Below are 10935 nucleotides of genomic sequence, written 5' to 3' on the forward strand. Positions count from 1 at the left end.
GTGTGAAACATAACCAGTAAAGTTAACGATTTGCTCTTTTAACATTTTAGGAAATTTGTTGTTGATGGTGAATGTTTGTGTTTCATATTTATTTAGAACCTTTGTAGAATAGGGGAGATTTAGATATATTTGTGTAGATTTCTGTCTACTGATGAAATCCTGATGTTGTCCTCTAGAAGTGATTTTGGAGGGACCGATTGGTTGCCATCGTACAACCACATTTCTTTTATTTAAACAGGCATAACAGAGTCGTATTTCAGAAAGTGCTCTAAATAACAGTTTGTAATGTCTTGTTATTTTGTTATTTTCAAGACGATGAAAAGTCCTTAGAGGTTAACTTTTATTTGAAATTGTATTTTAATTTTTACGCTGTATTCTAATTTTTTACGCAGTCGAGAACACCCATTTCCAATTGCACGTGGGAGTTAATTCAAAGGTAACATAAACAAATAAAATACACATAAAGGTAAGGTGGTATCGGCGTTTGTAAATCATGAACACAAACTGGATAACAGTGAATTAATTTCCTCAGTTTTGTATCGATTTTGCCAAAATACAAATTTGTTAATAAACATATAAAAAAAATCTTGAAGACACTTGTTTTACTCTAGGTGGGTTAATTACTATCAGTGCCATTTTGTTTTTGGAAGCACATACGGGAGCCGAAAGTCTAGGACTAATTATGGGATCCCTTGAACTGTGTTGAACAATGCCAGTCATTCGGTATGGGTAGTACGGAAAAGTAATAGAAGGACAAGATTATGTGATATACATTTTTTCTTCGACAGGTTGGGAACATGGCTCAAATTTGAGATATACCCTGAATCTAGTGACAACCCCTTTTATAAGGGATTGAATTCAAGTGATAAAAAATATATTTTTTAAAACAACTTCGTAGTACAAAATGGCAAATGTTTATATCATTTGTGGAAACTTTTTCCAAAGAAAAACAATCTATCTTATATTACATTAATTTTGAAATTTATGACATGTGATGGTTTTGTCCTTGAGAAATAAGATAAGAAGATGCCATGATGGAAATAAACATTGAAGCACAGACATCCAAAAAGAAGAAAAAAGATATAAAACAGAAATAATATAAAACATTACGCGTAACACGAAAGGGGACAGATTCAGGGTCGGAAGAAAGGAGACGTTTAGAATGTTTAGTGAAAAATTGTTAAAATATGACCGAGTGTAGCTTTTTGTACGTTTTGCGATATAAGAAAGCGGAGGGAGAGCACGCTCCTTAGCAACCCTACTAAAACGTAGAGCTGGTAACAGTCCCGCCACCGACTTAAGACAAAATAAGCTATGCTCATGTTTAACAGATTTTTTATTCTATGGCATATCTGATATTTTTGCTATTTTAATTTTTATCTCAAATCATCTGGATGTGCTAAAAGTATACATTTGATATATTTATAAAGGAGACCATAGCAGCAATTTATGTCAATCAACTTATTTACTACAATAAAAATTTGAAATGTGCATAACTATCTGTTCGTATTAACGTTAACTTCATTCGAAAAAAAACTCTACCAAAACCAGACTACTGTGAAATCATCTATACACAGTCTACAAATAAAATATCAAAAATATATGCATTGTATATATGTTTTAGTTTTAGATATTCCATAAGGCTATAGTTTCATGAACAAACTAAATTTTAATTTGTTTTTGTTTCCAACTTTCAGCAAAATGATCATAGCACTAGTGTTTGGTTCACTTCTCTCGGTAAGTTTTAGTTTTCATATATTATAAGGAGACGTGATATGACTGCCAGTGAGACAAATATTCATCTGAGATCAAAGGACAAGGATGTTATAATCAGTCACTGCAAATTGTGTCTATCTCTTAAAATTGAAATGAAATTCACAAAACACAAAACAGCCGGGACATATTATGGAACGCCATGACTGCCTTATGTTAATGATCAGCATTATATGCAGTGGTCAGAGCATTATATGCAGTGCTCGCACCAATATACGCAGTGCTCACACCATTATATGCAGTGCTCACAACACTATATGCGGTGCTCAGAACATTATATGCGGTACTCACAACATTATATGCAGTGCTTACAACATTATATGAAGTGCTCACAACATAATACGCAGTGGTCCAAACATTATACGCAGTGGTCCAAACATTATATGCAGTGGTCACAACATAACACGCAGTGGTCCAAACATTATATGCAGTGGTCACAACATTATACACAGTGGTCCAAACATTATATGCAGTGGTCACAACATTATACGCAGTGGTCCAAACATTATATGCAGTGGTCACAACATTATACGCAGTGGTCCAAACATTATACGCAGTGGTCACAACATTATACGCAGTGGTCCAAACATTATATGCAGTGGTCACAACATTATACGCAGTGGTCCAAACATTATATGCAGTGGTCACAACATTATACGCAGTGGTCCAAACATTATATGCAGTGGTCACAACATTAAGGTGATGATCGGTGATGGTGTTGATGATGTTTGATGTATGAGGAGATTGATGTATGATGAGATGATTCTGTAAATTTCGTTTTTTATTAGCGGATATTACCGAATCCATAATTGGTAATGCCCAGCAAACAAATTTAAACAGTTAATATATTTGAGTCAACAACTTAACATCATTAAAGAGGCATGTTTCTTTTTATAAAATGTTTTTATTTAGTTTGAGAGTTTTAATTTTTGTTACATGTCCCATAACTTGTTGATGATAGGAATCGCCGTCTAATTTGAATGGTGTTTTATTGTCTTCATATTTTGTTCCTCTTATTCACTCACTTAAATCACTTTATTCAAATGAATGTTCATTCTGTAATACTAATATGTCACCGAGAATAAAAGATCAGGCAAAAAATGTTGTCCTGAAAATAGTGGAAAAATTACTTAAAAACGATTTGCGGTGATCATCTTTAAAAAAAAATTCCCTGCACTTCGCCTTGAGGAAAATGTTTTGTATTTTTGTAATTCTTTTTGGTGATATGTTAAAATTCGTGAGTGATTTGAGAATTACATTAAATGTGGTATAAATAAATTCTGAATGCTCATTTTATTGATACAAATTACAGTGAGATGAAATTTTGTTGTAGACGGTTTACAGTAACTCTCCACCAGCCAACTATGTCTACAATGGTACGTATATCTTACTAAGCAGTCTTCAGTCTACAATGGTACGTATATCTTACATAGCCGACCAGTGCAAGGTCGTGAAAAACTCCCATATCTATATCTTACTAAGCAGTCTTCAGATCAGGATGTCTAGTCTGCTGAGAACTGGAAAAAAGGCTAATAGTGTACAATACCAGATGAAATCTATTGTCTGCACCAATATATATACAGACACTAATTGTGTCTACGATGGTAAGTAAATCTTACAAAGCAGTCTAAGAGCAGGGTAGCCAGTCAAGGTCGTTAAACACTCCCATCATAATATCATACAAAGCTGTCTTCAGAGCAGGGTAGCCAGTCAAGGTCGTTAAAAACTCCCCTCACAATATCATGAGGCTGTCTTCATAGCAGGTTTTATAGCATGCTGAGAACGGGGAAAACAATCTTGCCCTAAACAGGGAGACAAAAATAAATATTCGGCCCCCAGCCATATATACAGCCAGGCAATAATTACATGTCTAATATGGTACGTATATATTACAAAGCCGTCTTCTGAGCAGTTTTTCTAGCTTAACTTAACAGTCTGGTTTATTGAAAAATTTATTTTTAAAGATGTTAATATTAAATACTGCTGCCGTACATACATGTATGATAGGAACTACCGGTATTATTGGTGTTATCCATACACGATTTAATACAACGTCTATAGCAATTCCAGTAGTCTGCAGTGAACAAACATTAAAACCATATAAGTTTTACCATAACTTTTAATCAAACCGAAATTCTGAATAAGAGTCGTTTATATACAATTTAAAAACTGCAGACATCTAATGAGTTCAATACGTTTTAGAGTGAAAACGCCCACTTGCATGCAGAATGATTGATGATTTCAATGTCATTTCCCCCATAAATGTTACATCCATTTTAGTTTCTTATACCTGTGGAACCCTCGTTTCTGGTGCTGATTTTGATGCTAGCGGAGCAGGTGTAACCATCCAGACTGAACTTTACGTAATAGCCGAAATCAAATGTGCAAATGCAGTTACGTATCATATCCGGCTAATGGATCCAACTAACATAGATACTTTATCAGCTAATATCTATTATACTAATGACGGCAATGGTACAATAGGAACAGACTGTTTCTTCTTTGTAAGTTTTTATTTTTTTCGTCTTGATTACTTTTGAGAAATATATTTTCATTCATATGCTATTCCGTTTCAAAATAACAAGCTTGTTTATAACGCCTGTTATAATTATAAATTGAAAGTGTAGAGATAAAGGAAATAAAAAAAGCAGATAAAAATGAAGGGTCCGCCGATGTGCTTGCTTTCTAGATACAAGCCATTGAAAACTTAGCGGGAAATAATTCTCTCTAGATTTTTCTTACATTTAACATTGACACAATTTTCCATCCTTTAATAACTATGAAAAATTAACAAGGTTTGTACAGTAATTCAAAAATGGCTTTTAAACTATACGTTATAATATTATAAAAAGAAAAGTAGAGGTTAGCGGGGAAATTTGTTTTTAATGGCACTACATGGACAAGACTAGTCCGAGATTACTCTGACGTCCAACGGCTGTTTATCCCACGGCCCTGTCTGACAAAACAGCCCTTGGACGTCAGAGTAATCTCGGACTAGGATAAGACCAGAGCATACAAAGTATTTGCCAAAATTCAAAAACAATAGGAGCGAACTTTTATATTTTTTGTCTCACATTTCTTTTAGCATATTGCTAATTTAGTAAAATATAATTTATGTTTCAAATTCAAAGTAAGAGTTCTAAAGTATGCATAGTGAATACAAAATAACGAGTTTCAGAAGCTTTTATGACAATTCATCAAGTTAAGAAATAGTTCTACGAGTCATCCGTTTATTTCAATAATTGATAACAGCGAATTTATAACACTGATATGGCATCTAAGACTGTATAACTATATTTATATTGTTTTTGTCTAAAGCAATCACACACCGAATCCAACTTGTATGTGGTGGAAATGAATGTCTACTGGGGATATTCGAATAACTCTTTAATGCATGAATATGAAGCCTATACCATTACGTGTAGTACAGAAGGACTAGCAACTAACAACACAGTGCCTGAAAGAACCATTGACAAGAAGTTTGTAACTAGTATATTCATTCGTATTGCTCATATTTATTTACTAGAGATTACAGTTCATTTATACACATTATTGTAATTCTAACATGTTATTTACCTTTTTTCTCAGTTCAACATAAAAAAAGTCATTTTGTACGCACAAGCATAGAATGGGTGATAAAGTAAGCTTTCTCACTGTAAAACTCTATAAACAAGAATGTGTCCATGGTACACGGATGCCCCACTCGCACTGTCATTTTCTATGTTTATTGGACCGCGAAATTTGGGTAAAAACTCTAATTTGGCATTAAATTAGAAAAATCATATCATAGGGAACATGTATACTAAGTTTCAAGTTGATTGGACTTCAACCCCACCAAAAAATACCTTGACCAAAAACTTTAACCTGAAACTTGCATTATCATCTATGTTCAGTGAACCGTGAAAGTGGGGTCAAAATTCTAATTTAGCATTAAAATTAGAATGATTTTTCATAGGGAACATGTTTCAAGTTGATTGGACTTCAACTTCACCAAAATCTACATTGACCAAAAACTTTAACCTCAAGTGGGACAGACGGACGAACGGACCCACATACCAGAAATCATAATGCCCCTCTTCTATCGTAGATGAGGTCCATAACCTAGCTGTTCGTGCTAAGCTTTATAAACCTTCATAAACAAATTCCGTATATGATGCAACAAAAAATCTACAAACTAAAAAAGAAATGTCCTTTCGATCTGCTTTGAATCATTGTCTTCTGAAGATTGAGAACAGAAAGTAATTAAATTTGATTCGACCCACAGCTGGGTCAAACCAGAATTAAAACTGCTTCTCTGCCAAACACATGACATTTCAGATAGGGAGTCGGAATGACATTTCATCCTTCGGATTATTATCAGGGATGAGTTCAATATCGTAGCAGTAGCCACTATCAATATCTATGTAACAACTAGTCTATAGCGTACACGTTCAATATTCAAAATCTACGTAGCACTACGTAGCGGCTACGATATTGAACGCAACCCGTGTAAGCATGCATGTATGTCAAAAATCTAGACTTATCTTTTCTTTCGTATATTCATAACTCATTAAAATGTAGGCCTAAATCATTAAAATTAACCATTTATAATATTAAAGCTCTGAGCTCTGTCGTAAATCTATCAATACATCTTGTTCACAAAAAAATATGCACTCTTTCTATATATGGATAACAAATCCTTTTAACAAATTATTTTTAGTGGGATACGTATAACAGCTGATTTGGAAGGTCATATAGGAGATGGATTTTCTGGTTTATCAAGTCTCGTTTTAGTAGATGTTCTAGGTCGTCCAATAACCGGGAACACAATAACTAGGCAAAAGAAAGTAATGTTACAACTATCGATCGATGGAAGTAAGTAAACATGCGACTTGTTAATCTTTGAATATTGTCTTTTTCGGTACAAACATTGAATATGTTTTAAAAACAGAAAACGTAATGTATTGCTATATAGTTATAAACAATTATTAGCCTACATCCTGTTGGTATAGAATCATCTTCGCTAGCACAGGTTTACAAGCCAGCCCCTTCCTGTGGATAGGAAGGGACTGGAAAGTAGCCCTTTGCTTGCGAAAATAATATTATATTTTTGTGCATTGCAAGGTATTGTAGTTCAGAATGTGTATGACTTTTTACACTACATAAGTGAATTTTATGAAACTTTGACTGAAGCCTCTATAACCAAAAACGGTATCCAGAGCAAAGTAATGGAAACATTTGTTATCACTTTTTTTGTGGGTTTTTTTTATTAATGGACTTCATGGCAAAGATATTTTTAAAATACAGTCCTACGTGAATACTTATTTGAAATATATTACCTTGGTAAACTTTCTTAGATTTTTAATTTCGACGAATAATTTAGTGATAAGAATTAACATCTGTTTTACTTTGTTGTATTTTAGGGAGAAATTAAATGATTATTTGGCAGCCATCGCTGCACATTTGCAATGAGTACCAGTAGCAATTGCGTGCGAGACACATGATCGGCGTAACACTTTTTACGAATATATTTTTTATTAATATTTTTTACGGGGGCTTTACAGCTATTTAGACAAATTGTATAGATTGAACCTCTTTGCATTTTAAAATAAAATAAAATAAAGTTGTCGACATAAAGGAATAAGAATGTGAATAGTATGTTAAAGTACTGTACTTAAACATATTATTCGAATTCTTATTCTGTACTAAGGGGGCAACTATTTGAATTTTAGGGAAGCTGCCTTTTTTATTAGTTTATCCTGACTTTGTTTTTACATGATTGTCATCCAAAACATGTACTTATAATTTTGTACAATATTAAGCTTTTATTGATAAAACTTCAGGTGGCGGTAAGCTTGGAGTAATACCACATTGGTGTGAAGCTTATAACAGTGATAATACACAAACGTACAGAATACTGAGCGCGGGGTAGGTTTACATTGTAAGTGTCCCCATAGTGGAAAGAGGTGGGCCGAATTGGTTTGAAACTTACAAATATTGACAATACTACAATGCCCTATAGTTATTTTATTTTTCAAAACTTTTAAGCAGAAGGAACTGCACGATTTTATATCGCATATATACGACTGAGTTAAATAGTTAGACGTCCAATCTTGCTTCAGCAAGTATACATTTTTGTCTATAGGTACCAGCTGAACCCCGCATCCGGAAGCGATTTATTCTCGCTGTGTTGAAGAACTAGTTTTGGTCTTGGGCTTAACATTTCTGCTCTTTGGTCGGATTGTAGTGTCTTTAACACATTACCCACTTGCATTCCCAATTTTATTTGATATTTTTCCGACATAAATTCATGACTATCCTGTTGATGGAAGTAGAAATTGTAGGATGTTTGTAAATATCGCAAAAAATATATTGAATAATATTTATTTACCAACTCTTCTTCTTCTTCCTCCATGCACATACAGTTCATACCACCATCTGGTGTATTATCGAACTGATGCGTGGTGCAGACAAACCAATATTTACAGTGCAGTTAAAAAATAGTATGTACAGTTTAAAAACAAAAATCGGATCATTAATAACGTGTGTGTACAGTTCATGGGATAAAATAGTAGTAATAGCATGTTCACGAAAACAGAATTGTATTAAATGGTAATATTTGCTTTTTTTTTAGATGTGGAGATGGTATAATGTTTCCAATTACTGTAGGATTTACCACAAAAGGTTTGACAGCCACCAGTCCACATTTTAAAGTGTTCGGACTATTGGAAGCCTTGGGAAATACTGCTAGTGTATCTTACCAATGTGCATTTTCTACTTGTTCAGCAGCTTGTGATGGGGTAAGTACTGCTGTTTTATAAGTGTCTTACGTCAGTTGGAATATATTGAGGGCAAACAAAACACCTTCTTAGTAACTACTGAAACACACTGATGGTTTTCATAATTTACTGGTTCTGTGACCGTCATAAATATAAAAAAAGATACCATACCGCATAGTTCGCATTTAATTTGATTAATTACTTTTAATCTTCCTCAAAAGCATGCGAATTATAGTCAGCATTTAATTCGATCAATTACTTTTACACTCCCTCAAAAGCATGCGAATTTTATAAGGCAGCTTAGTTTTTTTCTAGTCTGCAGTATCTAAAGTGTTTAAAGGCAATTGATGTGGTTATTTAATGCAATATCTAATACTGATTTCTGTGTTTCTCTGCTAGTTTAGCTAATGACATTTTTTTAGGTAAATTAAAAACTATTGCTGTGATATCTTGTCAGTTTGTATTCTGTACTTATATTTTTGAATTAAAAAAGAAGATGTGGTATGATTCCCAATAAAACAACTATGTTCAAATACTTTAATAATTTGACATCATAACAAAATCGAACCCGTCTATAGAGATCTTATTAACATTCCTCACATAGTTCTATTTGTATTGCAAACCAACTGAAGATATATATTTACTCGCTTCTATTTCAGTCTTCATGTGCTATAAGAAACAAGAGATCTATTAGTAAGTGTATTATATAGTTGTCTTTGGGTGAAAAGATTATTTAATACTTTAATCAAATTGAGAAAGAAAGTGGGGAATGTGTCAAAGAGACAACAATCCGACCATAGAACAGACAACAGCAGAAGGTCACCAACAGGTCTTAAATGCAGCGAGAAATTCCCGCACCCAGAGGAGTCCTTCAGCTGTCCCTTAAACACACATATATATGTTAGTTCAATGATAATGAACGCCAGACTCCAAATTGTACACAAAAAACTAAAATTAAAAATAATACAAGACTAACAAAAACCAGAGGCTCCTGGCTTGGGACAGGCGCAAAAATGCGCCTGGGTTAAACATGTTTATGAGATCTCAACCCTCTCCCTATACATCTAGCCAATGTAGAAAAGTAAACGCATACCAATACTTGGTTGTCACATACATACTCCTATTCGAACTGTGATGAAATTACATGTAAATTTCTTGTTCCGTCTGAGTTTGTTTTTTAGTATCTTCTGAAGTAAAGACGTCAATAAGCCAAAGTTTTATGTAAAAAATACCCAAAATCTGTTGTGCAGACCTTTATTCACATGGGTGGAAGGAATAAAATTGAAAATGGAAATGGGGAATGTGTCGAGGAGACAACAACCCAACCATAGAGCAAACAATGTATTTGTTTCAATTCTAAATGTTCATTTTGAACTTTATTCATTTCATTTTTAGTTTTCAATTATAACTTCAATGATTTACTTGTGATAAAATTATTAGGAGACAAGTAAGCTCATAGCTGAAAGATAAAAGTATATAAGCATTATATTACCTTTTTCTTACAGAGAACAAAAACCTGTTTTTAGTTCGCACAGTCAAGTATAAGTTGGAACGCTTGAGAAATTTGTTAGACCAAACAACGGTAGACGAGTCTGAAGTTATTGGGTTAGATATGGTCGTGAAGATTACTGCTGCAGCTACAAGCGTTATTGGTGGAATAACTGTAGTATTACTTATTGTATCTTTGTGTGGATGTATAAAACTTAAACGCAAAGGCAAACAACAGTCAAGTCCAGAAGAGACACGAACAGAAAAAACGGAGCTAGAAAAAGTAAAAGCTTGAACATAAACTTGTGTATGATATGATTTTTGCTACTTTAGATAATAAAAAAATTGTAACAGAAACCTAATTGTGCGAGTAATTTTGTTTATTTTTTCTGACCAACATTCATTAAGCCATCCACTGTGACATAAAAATGGCTAATACGGTCCAGTGGACATATAAGTAATTAATTAAAATTAAAACATAATAGTATGTCCTCGTTGATTGCAAGAATAATCCTGTCAAATGATGTAAAACTAGGAATATCTGTGATCTTTCAACAAAGTAGATAAGTTGTTCAAATAAATGTAATGCAAGGATTAAAATAGGTATATAAAAACTATTTTAATATTAAATATTGTAATTCCTAGACTGCACCCGTTTGACAGTTGTTTGCTCAGAAGTTAAGACGACCGTTGGGTTGTGCAGACTGTTTTTAAAAATACCAAGCAACTATTTTGTGCGAAGGATGAATGCCATGCTCTCTGTAACTGTAGTTGTCTTGACTGTACAGTAGCTAAACAAAATGATTGCTTGTGTCCATCACTATCTTCTATTTCCAATGGCTATACAAATCAAAACTTATTTTAGTCATCTTTTAAGTACTTGCTTCCCATCCGTCGACGTGTTCCTATATTCAGA

At 33.5% G+C, this 10935-nt stretch overlaps 1 protein-coding gene across 6 annotated transcripts; it reads left to right on the plus strand.

The window, feature by feature from the left end:
• The first annotated feature begins 202 nt into the window (after nt 1-202).
• LOC134713865 (vitelline envelope sperm lysin receptor-like) lies at nt 203-10381 on the plus strand. 6 transcript variants are annotated; one of them, XM_063575149.1, is made up of 10 exons: nt 203-332; nt 1698-1737; nt 3107-3149; nt 4054-4277; nt 5092-5252; nt 6473-6627; nt 7596-7680; nt 8387-8552; nt 9191-9224; nt 10037-10381. In XM_063575149.1, exons 2-10 carry the CDS (start codon nt 1702-1704, stop codon nt 10312-10314), a joined length of 1182 nt encoding a protein of 393 aa, XP_063431219.1. In that variant the 5' UTR covers nt 203-332; nt 1698-1701; the 3' UTR covers nt 10315-10381. The 6 variants fall into 6 exon arrangements, with proteins under 6 accessions (XP_063431219.1, XP_063431217.1, XP_063431221.1 ...); XM_063575147.1 differs by having other exon boundaries at nt 247-436; XM_063575151.1 differs by having other exon boundaries at nt 255-278.
• Nucleotides 10382-10935: the final 554 nt, after the last annotated feature.

The sequence above is a fragment of the Mytilus trossulus genome, chromosome 4 (assembly GCF_036588685.1).
Source record: "Mytilus trossulus isolate FHL-02 chromosome 4, PNRI_Mtr1.1.1.hap1, whole genome shotgun sequence".
NCBI lineage: Eukaryota > Metazoa > Mollusca > Bivalvia > Mytilida > Mytilidae > Mytilus > Mytilus trossulus.

Coding starts and splice junctions, on each gene's coding strand:
- LOC134713865 (XM_063575146.1), top strand. Junction 5,253..6,472: donor GAAAGAACCATTGACAAGAA/GTTTGTAACTAG, acceptor AATTATTTTTAG/TGGGATACGTATAACAGCTG. Junction 7,681..8,386: donor TACAGAATACTGAGCGCGGG/GTAGGTTTACAT, acceptor CTTTTTTTTTAG/ATGTGGAGATGGTATAATGT.